The sequence below is a fragment of the Sturnus vulgaris genome, chromosome 25 (assembly GCF_052056855.1).
Source record: "Sturnus vulgaris isolate bStuVul1 chromosome 25, bStuVul1.hap1, whole genome shotgun sequence".
Taxonomy (NCBI): Eukaryota; Metazoa; Chordata; class Aves; order Passeriformes; family Sturnidae; genus Sturnus; species Sturnus vulgaris.
This window is the reverse complement of record NC_142267.1, coordinates 6,778,988-6,795,483: the sequence shown is the minus strand read 5'-3', so window position 1 is coordinate 6,795,483 and position 16,496 is coordinate 6,778,988. Positions and strand designations below refer to the sequence as shown.

At 53.7% G+C, this 16,496-nt stretch overlaps 1 protein-coding gene across 3 annotated transcripts in view; it reads left to right on the top strand.

Moving 5' to 3' along the window:
• The first annotated feature begins 5,759 nt into the window (after positions 1-5,759).
• PAX7 (paired box 7) overlaps positions 5,760-16,496 on the top strand; it is a 107,914-nt gene continuing 97,177 nt past the window's right edge. For 2 of the 3 annotated variants that reach the window (XM_014888431.2, XM_014888426.2), the window contains exons 1-4: positions 5,760-5,844; positions 7,916-8,151; positions 8,748-8,877; positions 9,878-10,006. In XM_014888431.2, coding sequence (XP_014743917.1) covers positions 5,760-5,844; positions 7,916-8,151; positions 8,748-8,877; positions 9,878-10,006 — 580 coding nt within the window. Of the gene's footprint in view, positions 5,845-7,915; positions 8,152-8,747; positions 8,878-9,871; positions 10,007-16,496 lie in introns of all 3 variants that reach the window. The other variant, XM_014888429.2, reaches the window with a different exon arrangement.

Sequence of the window (16,496 nt, the reverse complement as noted above, 5' to 3'; positions counted from 1 at the left end):
CTGAGAATGAAATGAGGGAATTAATGGGAACGCGGAGCTCGAGCGGGAGAGACCAGAATCCAAAGGAAGGAATGAATTCCCTTGAAATTCAAATGGGGAAAAAATGACTCGGGAAGCACAAAGGGAGAAATTTTCCACTTGGGACACGGGGACAGATAAATTGGGAAAAGGGAATTGTGCTGCTAACTCACCCCGACTAATGGAGATCAAAAATGCCAAACCCGGGGAGATGCTCCCAAAAATCAGGACAGACCCCAGTCCTGTGGATATATTCCCCAAAAAGCAGGACAGATCCCAAAACCCATGGAAATGCTCCCAAAAATCACGACTGATCCCAAAACCTATGGATATCCTCCCCAAAAAGCAGGAGGGACCCCAGACTCATGGGAATGCTCCCAAAAAATCAGGACAGGCCACAATCCTATGGAAATGCTTCCCAAAAACTCATGGAGATGCTCTCAAAAATCAGGACAGATCCCAATCCCATGGGAATGCTCCCCAAAAATTAGGACAGGCCCCAACCCCATGGAGATGATTGGAATGGGAATCCCACATGGAGTCAGATGGAATGATTTGGGAACAGGGACTGGGATGACAATGCCACAAGGAGGTGGCTGGAATGATTTGGGAATGGTTTGGGAACAAGGATTGGGATGGGAATTCCTCATAGAATCAAATGGAATGATTTGGGAATGGTTTGGGAATAGGGATTGGGATGGTAATTCCTCATAGAATCAGATGGAATGGTGTTGGAATTTAGAGAATTGTGGATTTTTTCCGGATCCCATTCCACGGAGCTGGAGATCTCCAGGAGAAAACTCCCTGGAAATCCCAATCCCGACTTTCCCCCCGCGTTTTCCCAGCCTCTCCCTTCTGATCCCATTCCCTTGGGATCCCTCAGGGGCACAGACCGGCACAATCCCCTTCCCCCTCTGGCTCCTGGTTCCGGGCGTTATTCCAGAGGCAGATCCAGGTGGGGCACACCTGGAAGAGCCCCGGGAGCTCTGGGAAATCCGGGAAAAGCCCAGCAGGGCCCGGAGAGAGGCCGAGCCTCAGGAAAAGGAGATTGAATCCTGCTCCGGGAATGTGATGTGGGAAAAACCAGCGGGGCCGGCAGGAGGGACGGGAATTCTGTGGGATTCGGGAATCTCGGGGACGAGGCCGCTGCAGCCTCGTGATTTTATGGGATTTATCCCATGGAAATCCCCGGCTCATCCCAGAGATGTCGGGCTTGGATCAGGGAATGGCTCCAGGGCGAGTTAAACCCAGCCTAGGGCGGGGCCGCTCCGGCCTTGGAGCCCCGGCCCAGAGTTGGATCCTGGGGTTTGGGAGCGGGAAAAGCAAACCTGGGACAGTGCTGGGGACACCTGGGACACACCCGGGACACACCTGGGGATACCTGGGGACACCTGGGGACACCTGGGACACTCCTGAGGGCCATCCTGGGACACACCTGGGGATACCTGGGGACACCTGGGACACACCTGGGGGCCATCCTGGGACACTGCTGGGGACAATCCTGGGATATTGCTGAGGACACACCTGGGGACATTCCTGGGAATACACCTGGGACTCTCCTGGGGACACCTGGGACACTCCTGGGGACAATCCTAGGGACACTGCTGGAGACACATCGGGACATTGTTGAGGACACTTGGGACACTCCTCAGGGCCATCCTGGGGACAATCCTGGGACATTGCTAGGACACTCCTGGGGACACCGGGGACATTCTGGAGACAGTGCTGGGGACAGTCATGGGGACACCTGGGGACACACTTGGGGACAATCCTGGGACACCTGGGACACACTTGGGGACAATCCTGGGACACTCCTGGGGACACCTGGGACACATCTGGTGACAAGCCTGGGGACACTACTGGGGACACCTGGGCCATTCCTGGGGACAGTCCTGGGACACTGCTAGGGATAATCCTGGAGATTCCTGAAGACACCTGGGACACTGCTGGGGACACACCTGAGGACACCGTGGATTCACCAGTTCTGAAAAGGAGAATCCATGATTTAGAATGAAATAAATTTAATTCATTCATTCATTAATTCTTTTTTTCCCAGCCCCTTTTCCACCGATTTTCCCGCGGCTCCCGGGGTTCCTTCCCCCCTTCCTGCCTTTCCTGGGAATCCGAACCCTCCCCGCGCTTTTCCCGGTTTTTCCCCGCTGGTGATTTTGGAAAAATGCGGAAGTCCCGCAGAAATATTTTCCTGCAAATCCCCGTTTTTTCAAGGTGGATTTCTGTCCCTTTCAAGGGAGATTTCTGGGATAATCGCTTGGGAAAATAACGCTCATTACCGCGGGATCTCCCATGGAAAACCTTCCCACATCCATAATCTTCTTGGAATTGCAGGAGGAACCAACTTTTCATTAATAATTCATCCCCGGGCTTCTTGGGGTTGGTTTGGGGGTTTTTGAGGCTTTTTGCTCCCATCCTTGTGTTGAAAATCGGGATCAGATCCTTCAGGTTTTCCTCTGAGTGATTTTCCAAGGAAATTTCTCTTTCCTGGATGCGCCCCGCTCCAGAAATGGGATGACATCCCTAAAAAATTAAAAATAAAAAAAAAATAAGAAAAAGGTTTTTTGAGGAGAATCCTGCGCATAAAAATAATTCTTAAAAAGGACTTTTTAAGGAGAATCGCAATTAATTAAATCGCTGATTGGGGCGGTTTTCCAGATGAGTTTAATCAACCTGAGAGCATCTTTTCCATGGAGAAAATGGGATGTGGAGCCCTTTTATCCCCAAAAAATCCGCATTTCCAAGTTGGAAACCCTCCCGCGGGGGATAACGGGATGCTCCTAAAAAAATCCCAAATAATTCCAACCCGATCCCAGAGCGCGTTCCCGAGGGAATCGCGGCATTTATCGAGCAGGAACAAACCTTAGGAAACCATGGAGATGCGGCGGGGAAGTGAGGAGCGGAATTCCCGCCGGGAAAGCTCCGGGAAGCGGGCGGGAATTCCGCGCTGCGCCCCCGCTGGGGCCGGATTTCATCCTTTTGTCCGCGAGGCACAGCCGGGAAAAGATGGGAAAACTGGAAAAAAAAAAAAAAAACATGAAAAAATTCCAATTTAACCACAAAAAGGGGTTGGAGTGAGCGGCCCCTCCTGGAGCTGGGATTTTGGGGTGAGGGGTGGGGACATCGCTGTCCCCTCCCTCGGTGGGGACAGTCCCTGTCACCCCCTGACCCCCCACGGGGCAAACCCCGGGGTGCGACCCCCACCCTGCCAAAAAAATATAATAATAAATACAATCGTAAATATACTAATAAGTGTAATAATAAATACAGTAATAAGTATAATAATAAAGACAACAATAAATATAATTTAATAGTAATAACAATAACAAAAACAATAACAATAATAATAATAACAACAATAATAATAAATCATATTAAGCTCTTTACGTGGCCACTGCCCGGAGCTGCAGGAGAAAGCGATTTTTTTTTTTTTGGCCTGAAAGTGCCGAATCTTCGCCCAATTCCAGGAGAACGGGGCGGGGGAAGGAGGGAAAACAAACGCGGCGTTTGAAGTGAGGGATTTTCCTGCCGGCGGGGAAGGAGAGCTCGGGCTCGGCTCCCGGGGTTTCACCTTCCCCCAGCCCCGGCAGAGCAGAAATATTTAATTTTCAACTTTATTCCCAGGCTCCTTCCCCCCCATCCCGGCTGATAATTGAATTAGGACGGCAGGAATGCGAAGGGGCTGCGGGCCGGTCCCGGGCTTTTCCCCCCAAAAAAACTCCAGGAATTGGAGTTTTTTGGGAAGGGTTTTTGGGAAAGGGATTTATTTGCGTTCTCCAAAGTCGCGCCTGAGCCGGGCTCAGAGTTCGGGCTCAACTTGACACCTCGGGAAGAATTTGACAGAATTTCAAATCGCTTTTTTCGCTCTGCACTGCCCCGGTTTGTTTTTTATTGTGATGGGGAATTGAGGATGGGAAGGGAGGAAAACCCCAAGCGCGCAGTTTAGGCGCGGCTTTAGGCCGAGCTGAGGAAGAGGCTGAAATTTGGGCTCCAGGCCGGGCTTTAAGCCCAAAGCAAAGCCTGGGCTGGGGGTGGGGGGGGTCAGGACGGGTTTGGGGGCGCGTTTGGGGCCGGGCAGGGCCCGCAGCAGCCCCGGCCCCTCCGGGGGGGTTCTGGGGAGGGGGCGGCGGGGCCGAGTCCCTTTTACAGCTGCGAACAAAAGGCAGCGCCGGCGCCGGCGTCACGTCCCGCTGCGCGCTCATTCCCGCAGCTCCCAAAGCTTTTGGGGGAAAATCGGGAATTCTCCGCCCGGCCCGGCCCTGCCCCAACCCCGCGGGGCCGGCCCCGAGCCCGCCCCGTAATTAAACGCGGTTGTTAATTAATGAGGAAGGAGCGGGGGCGCTGGGCCGGTCCCAAATTCGGCCCCACGGGTGGGGGGGGGGGGGGTTGGGGTGAGGGGTGGGGGGTGGGAAAAGCGGCTCCAAACCCCGTGGAGGAAGTGGGATAAGGGATGCAGAGAGCTGGGCACCTTCAGGGGGCATTTAATTAATTTATTCATTCATTTATTTATCGCATTTATTTCTTATTATTCCATTGATTTCTCACTTAATTGGATTTTTAAAAATTTCTCACAATACAATTTATTTTATTTTAATTTTAACCTATTCTAATTATTATTTACATTCATTTTTATTCATTTCAATCGCTAGTCATTGCATTTCAAGTCTTTATTAATTTTTTCAATCTAATTTTATGTCAGATTTCCTTTTTTTTTTTTAATTTTCATTTTTAAAATTTTATTTTATTTTTCAATCCACGCCGCAATTCCCCCACCCCGAGCCGCGCTCAGCCCATGCCCCGCCCGCTTTTCCCCTCCTGAAATCCACTTGGCGGGGGGAGGCAAAAATGCTAAAAAAAACCAAAATAAAACCCACCAAAAAAACCACCCAAACAACCACAACCACGCAATTCCTAAATTTTCCCTTCTCTGCTTCACCCCGCTATCTTTTCCAGCCGCTCGAGTTCTCCATGAGGAGCCTGAGGATGACTGAAAACATCCCAAAAAATCTTCTGCGAGGAGCGCGGGGCTGCGCTCCCATTGGTGCCGGGGCCGGGCGCGGATCCCCCTTCCCATAAAAGAAAGGAGCCGGAGCCTATCAGAGCCCGCCCGTCCTTCCCACCGCCCCAACTTCCCCACCGGAGCAACTTCCAGCCCCCTCCTCCTCCTCCTCCTCCTCCTCCTCCTCCTCCTCCGTCCCTCCAGCGCTGCCACAACCGCGCCGCGAGGAGGAAGAACCGCAGCGCACGGAGCGAATCCGGGGGGCCGCGGCTCCCCCCGCTCTGCCCCCCGCCAGCCCTAAACCAGCCCCGAGCCAGCCCTAAACCAGCCCCGAGCCAGCCCTAAGCCCAGCCCAGCTCCCAGGCAACTTTGGCTGTGCCTGCTCCTCCCGGGTGACATTCCAGCGGAGCGGCCGCTCGGGACACAGCCCCCAAACTTTCCCGGGAATTTCTGGTGGGTGATCCCCCCCTCTATCCCCACCACTCCCATTCCGAGCGTTGCAGCGTTTTGATTTTTTTTTCCCCTTATTTTTTTATTATTATCGTTGCCGTTATCATTTTTTTTTCTGGGTCTTTATATTTTGGGGGTTTTTTTCGCGCTCAGAGCCCAGATTTCTCCCTTCTTTTGCAGCCGCTGGAAGGGCTGGGAAGGTCGGAAGAGGCGGCCCCGCTGCCCCCCCGGTTGTGCCCGGTGTCCCCCCAGCCCCGGTGTCCCCCGGAGCCCCCCGACCATGGCAGCGCTGCCCGGGACGGTGCCGCGGATGATGCGCCCGGCGCCGGGGCAGAACTACCCCCGCACCGGCTTCCCGCTGGAAGGTAGGTCCGGAAAACCTGGAAAAGCGCTGGAATTACCGGGGTGGGAGGGGGGTTTAGGTTTGGAAAAACGCCGCTCCATCCCTCTGGAATTATTTGGGGGGGGGGGGGTCCTTGAGTCTGGAGAAGCGCCGCTCCATCCTTCTGGAATTACCGGGGGGGGTTAGGTTTGGAAAAGCTCTGCTCCATCCCTCTGGAATTATTGGGGGGGTTTAGGTTTGGAAAAGGGTCGCTCCATCCCTCTGGAATCGCCCGGGAGGGGCCCTCGGGGCGGGGGGTGCTGCTGAACTCCGCTCCTGGGGGGTTCCCGAAATTCTCCCAACTTCTCACCCCTGCCCAGCCCCTTCCCGCCGCCAATTCCCGGGATTTGCGTTGCTGTTTTCCCGTCTTTCGAGTATTCCCCGGCATCTCGCAGGATTTTTGGGGCAGCTTCTCCCGCTTGGGGTTTTTTGGGTTTTTTTCTTTTTTTGCGGACGGGTTGGTTTTAAAACATCCCGACAATTTCACCTCCGCGTCAAAGCAGGGGGAAACAACCAAACTGATGGGATTTAACTTTTCGGAGGGGAAAAATAGGAATAAAAACCTTTATCCTGGGGGGCTCCTGGAGCAGCGGGAAGCCGGGAAGTCCTTGGCCGGCACTGGCGAAGCGGGGACTCGGGAGCTGTCACCTCTCCGAGTGTCACCCATCCTCCCTCCGCCGTGCCTTTGTCACGCGGGGGGCGATTATTTCCAGGCACACACATTCCCAAAAAAAAAAAAAGAAAAAAAAAAAAAAAGAAAAAGAAAAGGCAAAAAGCAGAAAAAAAAAAAAACAGCAAATTTCTAACCGGGACACCTCTGGCCGCATTTATTAAAAGCGGGGAAAATTTCATCCCGCCCGTGCTCAAGTGGCGAATCGCAAACCCGCGGAAAACCACGCAGGCTGCAAAACACACAGGGCGCGGGGATTTGCTGAAGTGCTTTTCTGTAGCAAATGAAGTAAAACAGACGGCAAGGGAAAGGATCAAAGGATTACAACAATATTTGCACAACATGACTGGGAATAATGAAAGGAGAGAGCGGCCGGCGCTTTTAGCAGCTCTTGAATGTAAAATTGGCCACTCGAGTGTTATCTGTCGATAATGATACATCCAGGGAGCGCCGGCCAAAGTGACTCGGAATTAGCGGTGCATGATTCTCGCTAAATCGCCAGGCAATTTCTGGAATCGACTTTTCTTTGTAGCAGGAGAGGGGAGGGAAAAAAAATTATATATATAAAGAAAAAAAATAAAAATCCGCCCCTCTCGCCTCGCCTGGCGCTCGCCCCCTCCAGCCTCGCGCAAATTACCCAGCTGAGTTCTGCCCCCTCCCGTCCTTCCTCCCCTCCTTTTCGCCTTAATTTCCAGCCTGTGAAATCGTATTAATCTGCGAGATCTGCGGCGCGAGATGTTCGATAAATTGGGGAGGGGGCGAAGGAGCCGCCGCTGCTCCCGCGCCCGGAGAGGCGGCGGCGAAGCGGCCGCGGGGTAAAAACCCCCCGAAACCCACCCCAAAAAAAGCCAAAACCACCCCCAAAAAAAGTGTCCCGAGGGTATTTCAGAGGTGATTTCCAAAAGTTTGTTTGAAAGCGGAGCTCCGTAAATCGAGGCGAGAAGCGCAGGGAGGTTTTTTGGAGGGAGAAATGTGAAGTTTTGGGAAGGTTTTGTTGTGCGGGTTTGGATCTCCCGGCCTTGAAAACGCCGGGAATGATTTCAAACCAAGGTGTGAAATCCCAAATCCGGACAAATTCCCAGGGGTGGACACACGGAGGGTGTCTCGAGGATGGGCGAGCGGCTCGGGCGGGAAATTTTATTTTCCCACTTTCCACGGGAAAATCTCCCGCGTGGTGCCGGGATAAACAAACACCGGGATAAACAAACACCGGGATAACCACGGAGCGCAGGGCACGGGCGAGACTTTCCTCCTTCTTTTAAACCTCCAAATCCCAGGAGAGAAGCGGGAGGTGCGGGGAAGGACACGCCGGATTTTTTCCCCTTTATTTTAACTTTTCCCCGGTTTTTTTGGGTCGGGTTTTTTTCCCCTGTGTCCCTCGCAGTGTCCACCCCGCTGGGCCAGGGCAGGGTGAACCAGCTCGGAGGGGTTTTCATCAACGGGCGCCCGCTGCCCAACCACATCCGCCACAAGATCGTGGAGATGGCGCACCACGGCATCCGGCCCTGCGTGATCTCCCGGCAGCTCCGCGTCTCCCACGGCTGCGTCTCCAAAATCCTCTGTCGCTACCAGGAGACCGGATCCATCCGGCCCGGGGCCATCGGCGGCAGCAAGCCCAGGGTGAGTGCGCTGCGGGCACCGCGCCCCAAAATTCCGCCTTGTTCCGGGGGTCAGCGCGAGTTTTCCAAGTGGTTTTTTGTGTTTTTTTGGTTTTTTTTTTCTTTTTTTAAGGGGGGGGAGGGTTTGAATAAAGCTTCGATTTTCGGCCTCTGATGGGGAGAAAGCGGGGCCCGAGCTGGAGGTGATGAATGGATTAAAGTGGTTTCTTTTTTGTTGCTTCCACGTGCAACAAGTGGTGCGCGCTGGAGCGATTCCGGCGGAGTGTGGGGAGCCGAGAATTCGGGATTGTTTGGGACTAGGAAATCCCTGGGTGTCCACAAACACCCCAAAAAGTGTCCCCTGCTTCGTCTCCCCGGAGGTCGGGGAAACCCCACCCTGCCGGCTCTCCTGGCCCCCAGAGACCCCACTTTCAGGATTTGGGGGAGCGGGTCCTTTTCCCAGCTCTATTTCCCTCCTTTCCCCACTCCCAATCCCCATTTTCCACCCCAAACCCACCCCAAGCGTCGCTCGGCGCTTCTTTTGAATTAAAAGCGTTTTTTTCCTGCTCTCTCTGTCCGCCCCCGCGGGGACACCCCGGCGCCCCTTGGTCACAAAAGCAGGTCGCGACTCCCGACGTGGAGAAGAAAATCGAGGAATACAAGCGGGAGAACCCCGGGATGTTCAGCTGGGAGATCCGGGACCGGCTGCTCAAGGACGGGCACTGCGACCGCAGCACGGTGCCCTCAGGTGAGAAGGCAGCTTGGCCACAGCCCCGCGGGATGCTGGGCGGGAATGGTTATCCCACGGGAAAGGTTTGCCAGGGGATCCCAACACCCTCCTGGATTTGCTTGGATGGAGGGGGGAAATCACCCCGAGCAAACCCCGGCACCGGGGGGGATTTGTGCCCTGGCTGCTGCAAAACTAAACACGGACAAAGCCCCTTGTGCGAACTTCTTCCAGCGCCCTGGAAAGCCGGGGGGATGCTGGGGCTGCGGGAGAACTCCAGAGGAGCCCCCCAAAACAAACCCAGGGGGAAAGGGGAGCCCGGGTTGTCCCGCTGGGATTTGTGCTGTGGGGGCTGCGCAGCAACTGCCCCATGGGGCAGAGATCCATGAGATCAGGAGATCCATGAGGTCCAGAGAGATCCATGAGATCCATCAGATTCCATGAGATTGCCAGAGATCAGAAGATCCATGAGATTCCCAGAGATCAAAGAATCTATGAGATCCTGAGACCCATGAGATCCATGAGGTCTCGAGAGATCAGGAGATTAATGAGATCCCGAGATCAGGAGATCCATGAGATTCCATGAGATCCCTGAGATTCCATGAGATCCCCAGAGATCCAGAGAGGTCCCGAGATCCATGGGGAGCGAGGCTGGATCCCAAAGCTGGGCCTGCAGGGATGTGTTTGGGGTCCGGGCAGCTCTGTCTGTGGGATCCCTGCCTGTTTTGGGGCGGCTCTGTAGGGCCAGAGCAGGCCCGGGGCTCCATCCCGGCTGTGCGAATTTGGGAATTGCGAAGATTTTCCCACAATTTGCAAGACTCGTGGAGGCCCTGGGGATGTGCCTATCCCTGGATGTTGGCACATCCCAGATGAGGCGACCAGCGGATCCCACTCCGGGAATTTGGGGGGCTCGGAGATGCCGGCAGGTGCATTCCCATGGGAAGAGCGGCATTCCCGGCGGCTCCCACTTTTCCCAGGCAGCTTATACTCGCCTTTCTGCCTTTGACTGTCCGAGGTTTAGTGAGTTCGATTAGCCGCGTGCTCCGCATCAAATTCGGCAAGAAAGAGGAGGACGAGGACTGCGACAAGAAGGAGGAGGACGGCGACAAGAAGGCCAAGCACAGCATCGACGGCATCCTGGGCGACAAAGGTACCGCGCGTCCCCGCGCCGCGCCGGGGGGGACAGCGGGGACACGGCCCTGCCCCACGGGGGTGGCTCCAGAGCCGCCCAGTTCGGCTTTTCCCCAAAAAAAACCAAAAAATCCCTGCGGGGAGCGCTGCCAGGAGGAGGGAGAGTTGTCGGTGTTTTGCTCGGGATCAATTATCCATTAAAAAAAAAAAAAAAAAAAAAAAAAGGCCGGGAATGGCCGGAGGGGGGGAGAGGCACCTCGGAGGCCGTAAATGAATTTGTTAAACAGATTTCGCTGCCGCCGCCTAAGTGGTCCCCTGGAAGCGGGGCTGACAGGTGACCGATGGCGCCGATCAATATCAATTAGGGAGCGGAGCCGCCAGCGCCGCCGGGCACCCAGGGGACACAGGGGGATCCCCGGAGCCGCGCTGCACCCCCCAATTATCCTGGGAAAAATTATTATCCTGGAAAACCATGCAGGAAAAGTGATCCAGGGGATGTGATCCAGGGAAAATCCTCGCGGCGCTGGCGGGGGAAGGCTCCGAGCCAGGCTCTGTTGTCACCTCCCAGACTCGGCAGGAAAATTCCAACTTTTCCCAGCTGGGAATGCGGGCTTGGGGGCGGGAATTGGAGAGCGGGCAGCGCCGCGCTTCCAAAACAGAACCAAACCAAACAATTTAAAAAAAAAGGTGGAATTTTGAGGGAGCATCCGCGAGTTTCGTCAGGGCAAACGGGGGGAGCTGGAGCCGCTCGGTTCGGGCGCGGAACGAGCGCCGAGTGCCGGAGCTCGGCGCATTTTTTGGGGAGAAAACGGCGATTTTGGGAGTCCCGAACAGCGGGAAGTTGGGATTTGCCAAAATTTCACTTTTCTCCCGAATCGGCACGAAGCGAGGACGGGCCGGGGTTGAGCCGAGTTGGAATTTTGGGGGATTTGTGGCATCGCCGCTGTCGGGGTGAGCGGGATTCTCCCCCAGTCCCGGCGTGGGAATCGCTCCCAAACTTTCCCCGTCGCTCCCAAATTTCCCCCAGTCTGGGACAAGTGGGGCAGTGGTGACGTGGGGGGAGTTTTGGGGCAGAAAAATCTCCCCCGAGCAGCGATTACAGGAGTTGGAAATGAAGGTGCTCAAAAGGGGTTTTATTTTATTTCATTTTATTTTTTAAAGGATCCGATCCTTTCCCCCCCCCCTTCTTTTCCCAACCTTGAAGATGAACTTCACTTACAAAGACCTTCGAGTCTATTGAAGCTTTATAAGGAAAAGATTCCTGACCACAAAAGCAAACAGCGGAGGAGAAAAAAAAAAAAAAAAAAAAAGAGAGAGAGAAAAGAAAAAAAGAAAGGGAAAAAAAAAAGAGGGGGGAAAAGGGGGAAAAACCCGAGGCTGCCTTAAAAATGGAGTAAAGGGATGGGGGAGGGAGGGCGCGTCCATTCTCATTCAAAATTCCGCGAGGAGGAGAAAAACTTTTGGACAAAGGGCCGAGGACGGGAAGAAAGGGAGATAAATTATTCAAAACTCCCTGCTGTTAGATAGTTTTGTAATATTATCGGAGCGGCTGCTGCAGAAAGGCAGAGCCGTTGGACGCTGCAAAATGTTGCTGTGATTTGGGAGAGGGGCGATGCTCATTTGCAAATCGGGGCCATTGTGTCCGCCAGAAGCTCCCCCCGCTCACTTTCGGGGTGTTTTTTATTTTATTAAAGGGGGGGGGAAAGAGATTTTGGGGGGGGGTTAAGTTGTGTTTTCAGCCAGGCTCGCCGCTCAGAAAAATATCTTTATTTTTGAAACAGCGGGTTGGGCTTTTTTTTCCTCCCTGTCCCCGCGTTTACCCCCAAAAGAACAGACATAAAAAAAAATTAAAAAAAATAAGAATGAAGGAGCGGGGAGCTTTTTATCCCTGATTAGCACGCAAGAAGTGCGTGTCAAGAGGCAAAACAAAACGCTCCCTTCTGCCTTCATGGGTGAGGCCGCGGACAAATCAAACACGAGCCCCGGTTCCTGGATGAAAGGGGGCTAATTTGGGCAAATTCCCGCGGCCGGAGCCTGTGGAGCGCCGCGCTCCCTCCGAGCGCGCACAATCTCTCCCGGCCCCGCAGAGAAATCCCAATTTTTCCCTAATTCCCGGGTTTTTATCGCCGCCCCCGCTGTCGAGCCGAGGAGAAATCCCCAAAAAGCCGCGTGAATTCGGGTGGTTTTTTTGGGTCCTGCGCGTCTCCAACGCCGCGGCTCCAACAGGAGCGTCCAAAATTCCGAATTTCCCGCTGCCCGGGCGGGTTTTAACGCCTGGGAAAGTGTTAATGGCCCCAATTAAGATAATTGATGATCCCGCTTGTAAAACACTGGCAGGCGGCGGCTGCGCGCTGGAAAACGCCGCGGTTCCTGCTCTGGAAAAAACTCTCGATTTCTGCTGGAAAAAACCGCAATTTCTGCTGGAAAACAACGCGATTTTACATCCCGCAATTAAAATCTCATCAGGGCCGCTTCTCCCTCCACCCGGTTTTTATTTCCAGGAGCCTCCCACCAAAACAAACCAAACCTCGCACTGCTTGAGGGAGGGGGGGAATTTTTATTTATTTATTTATTTTTAAATCAATTTCTGCTTCACCCTCCGAGAGCTGCTGGGGGAAAGGGGTGAAAAACTTTGGGTTTGCTTTCTTTTTTTTTTTTTAATCTTTTTTAATTTTTTTTTCTGCTCCGTGGCGGGTTCTCCTCGCGGGGAGCCGGGGGAAGACAGCCCTAAATGCTCTCTCTTTTTAAGTGGGAAAGAAAGCTTCCACCCTGCGCCTGTTTCTTTCTATCGTCTGCTTGGCATTTAATAATGTTAAGACTTATTAGAGCTGGTAATGAAAACTGTGGCTGTTGAATAGGGAGCTGTGTTGGAGAAGGGTGTAATAGCTCCAAGGCATGCTAAGAAATGTATTTATCCCCAATCAGTACTCACTCTCTGAGTTCCCAGCACAAACGTTAAGTTGAAGGGTTTTAAGGCAGATTAAATTGAGCCTTTATTTCTTTGCACTTTCATCTTTAAACGGCTCACTCCAGCTAGCCCTGGGCGGATATTCATGAGGCTTCACTTTGGGTTTTTTTAATTTTTTTTTAATATATGTTTATTTTATATATATATATCTATCTCCTTGTTAAGAGCGAGTTGTTGTTACTGTTTGTTGTTATTGTTATAATTATAATTATCTGGGGTTGTTGTTATTTATCAGGGAGGGGATGCGCCGCTCTCTCCCTCGCTGGGGGTGGAATTTGGGCACCCCCAAATTTCGGGGGGCGCCGCTCGGGGGTTGATGGGGAGGGGCAGAAGGTCCTGGGGGAGGGGAGGGAATTGAGGGAGCCCAGACCCGGGGGGGTGTCCGGAGGGTCCCCCCTGGACCCCACGGGGACCCCCGGGTTTGGTTTTTGGGGTGGAAACGCGGATTTTTAGGGAATTTTCCGCACTCTTCTCTGTGCCCCCCAAGTTTGTGCTCTCGGCCGATTTTGAGGGAAAAGCGGCGGGGTCGGGGTTCCGGATTTGGGGGGAAAACAGGAGAGGGGTGGGATCGGGGTTCCGGATTTGGGGAAAACAGGAGAGGGGTGGGATCGGGGTTCCGGATTTGGGGAAAACAGGAGAGGGATGGGATCGGGGTTCCCGATTTGGGGAAAAAGAGGGAGAGGGGTGGGATCGGGATTCTGATTTTGGGGAAAAGCGGCAGAGCGGAGGGATCTGGGTTCCCAATTTGGGGGAAATCGGGACAGTGATAGGATTGGGGTTCCCAGTTTGGGGGAAAAGAGGGAGAGAAGCGAGATCGGGGTTCAGATTTTGGGGGGAAAAGCAGAAGAGGGGCGGGGTCGGGGTTCTGAATTTGGGCCAAAGCGGCAGAGCAGAGGGGTCTGGGTTCTGATTTTGGGGAAAAAGGGGAGAACGGCGGGATCGGGGTTCTGAATTTGGGGGAAATCGGGACAGTGGTGGGATTTGGGTTCCCAGTTCGGGGGGAAAGAGGGAGAACGGAGGGATTTGGGTTCCCCGGAGCTGGGGACACTGCGGGAGGGGGGACAGGGACAATTCCAGCCGGGAGCTGCCAGTGCCGCTCCCGCCGGGTTTTTGGGGAGCCGGGGGGGTTTGGAGGGTCCGGCCCGGTTTGAGGGAGCTCGGGAGGAGCGGCCAGAGAAGGGGGGACCCCCCACACCTGGGCAGGGGCTTTGTTCCCCGAGCCGGGCGTGAGACAGGAGGGGCTGCGGGGCCGATTTATCAGCAAACAATCGGCGCGGGTTTAAAAACCAACACGCGGCTCCTCTGTAAATGTGTGTTTAGAAGCGCGGGGGGGGCCGCGAGCAGACACTTCATCAAATCAAGGGATTACCAAAGGTTGGCAATCTAATCAAACAGAGCCCAGGCGGGATTTGTGAGTGTTGCGAGCGGGATCAGCTCTAATAATGGGGGGCAGGAGAAGAGCTAGGGAGGTGTCAAGCAATTCATTGGCTTTAGGCTGAGTTATTCTGTGCATATTTCAGGCCGAGAGGAGAGGGAAGAGAGGGAAAGAGGAATAAAAAAAAATGCAGGAGAAGGGAGAGGGAGGGGGGGGCTGGATGCGGGCGCACACGGAGCTTACATGTCACAAAAAAAGCTGAGACAAATGAGGTACAACAATAAACACAGATAACAATTACAAAGGCAAACAGTGGCTTTTGGGAACGGGAACCTGGGCTACATAAACAAAGTCGGCAAATGTTCGCAAGATAAACTCCTGCCTAAATCGAGTGTGACGGGGAGGAGAGAAGAGAGGAGGAGAGATAAGGCTGGAGAGGGGAATAAACGAGAATAATCGAACACGAGGCGTTTGAAAAAACAAACTTGAGACAAGGATGCGGCGAGCGGGGCTCGGCTCTACGGGAGGGAGCGAAGGGACAGCAGGGAGATGTCCGAGATCCTTGGGGTTGGGGTTTGTCCCCTCTTCCCCCTCCCTTTTTGGGGGAGAAGAAAAGGATCCATCCTGGAGCGGGGGGAATGGGAAGGGAAATCTCGGGATCGGAGGCAGGTGGGGAGCCCCGGACGGCAGAGGAAGCGCGACGGAGACGTTTTAATGTGGAATTTGGAGGGGATTTCATTACCCAGGGCGGGTAGGAAGCAGATTTTGGGCGAAGGGGAGAGATGGAGCTGCGATAGAGCAGCACAGGAAGGAAGCGGGGAGGTCTCGTCCTAATCCCAGGTTTGGGCCCTAATTGGGCCGGGAGGGAGAAGGCAGAGATGGAATTAAGGCAGGAAAGGCTGAGAGGGAAACTCATGATCCAGGGGTTGCTGCAAACAAACAGATCCCCCCCAAAAAACACTGCTTTTAACCCGAAATCATCTCAAGGAGCAGCTCAAGGCCGCGCTGGGTCTCGCTCTCCCGTTGAGGATCTTTTCCAAGCGGGAATTGTGCGCGGGAGAGGGGAGAGACGTGTCTGCAGCGTGGTTAAAGGAATTAGATATTTACCAGTTTGAAATAAGCCTGGCTATGGAAAAAAAAAAAAAAAAAAAAAGAAAAAAAGAAAAAAAAAAGGAGGGGGGAGAAAGAGAGCGAAGATGAGACGGGAGAACACTTCAAACGAATTCATCATCTGGAGTGGCGAAGGGGAGATTTAGAGACAGTATTGGGAAGTTATTTAGATATTAATAACATATTTTCCTGAGGCGTCAGGAGTGCCTCCATACGCACTTTTCCCTCGCAGCTATTTGGCTGGGTGAAATATGGGAGACCCAAATGTTGGGGAGAGATAACACAATCAGCCGAGCCCTGGTCCTGCGACTGCATCACGGCGTTAAACCCGGATTAACCTCCCCTTCCTCCCCCTCCCCCGCCGCCGTTTCACACCCCCCCCCCCCCTCCAAATTCCACCCCCACGAGAAGCTTTTTCCAAATTTTTCAGGGGAATTTCCGCGGCAGGGTTTTAAAGCACATATAAGAGCGGCCTTGAAGCGGGAAGAGACTTACTCCGGCATTAGGGTGAAGGATCTTGGGGAAAATTGCGTTTGCCACAAAAGAAAAAAAAGCGAATCAGGGCCCCTGCGCAGACCTGGGCTTTGCAGATATTCTGTATTTATGGACATTATTCTTAAAAAGAAGTGGGAAAATAAAGCCCGTTTCAATCAGCTGCCACTTTTCTCTCCTCATCCCCACGCGGTTTTAGTCGCCTTTTTTTGAAAATGGTTTTTATTTTTTATTAAATCGGAACTTCATCTTGGTTTGGGCTCTGGGGTTTTAGGGGGGGAGCAGATGCTGAGAGGGGCAGGAAAGGAGGGATCCGAGCCGGGGAAGGGGAGCCCCGGCTGGGAGGGCTCAGGGGGCGGTGCAGGAGCCAGACCCCCCCAAAATTGGGGTTTTGGGGCGCTCCTCCTCCCCTGCTCCCCCCTCATCCCAGGAAAAGCAGGAATGCAGGAGTTGGGAAGCGCAGGTGCAGCTCCGGGAGGGAGCAGAGCTCGGGATGCGGATGTGACTTTGTCGGTGGGAGGGAGGGTCGGGGTATCCCCCTCCCAAAAAAACCCTTCTCCCAAA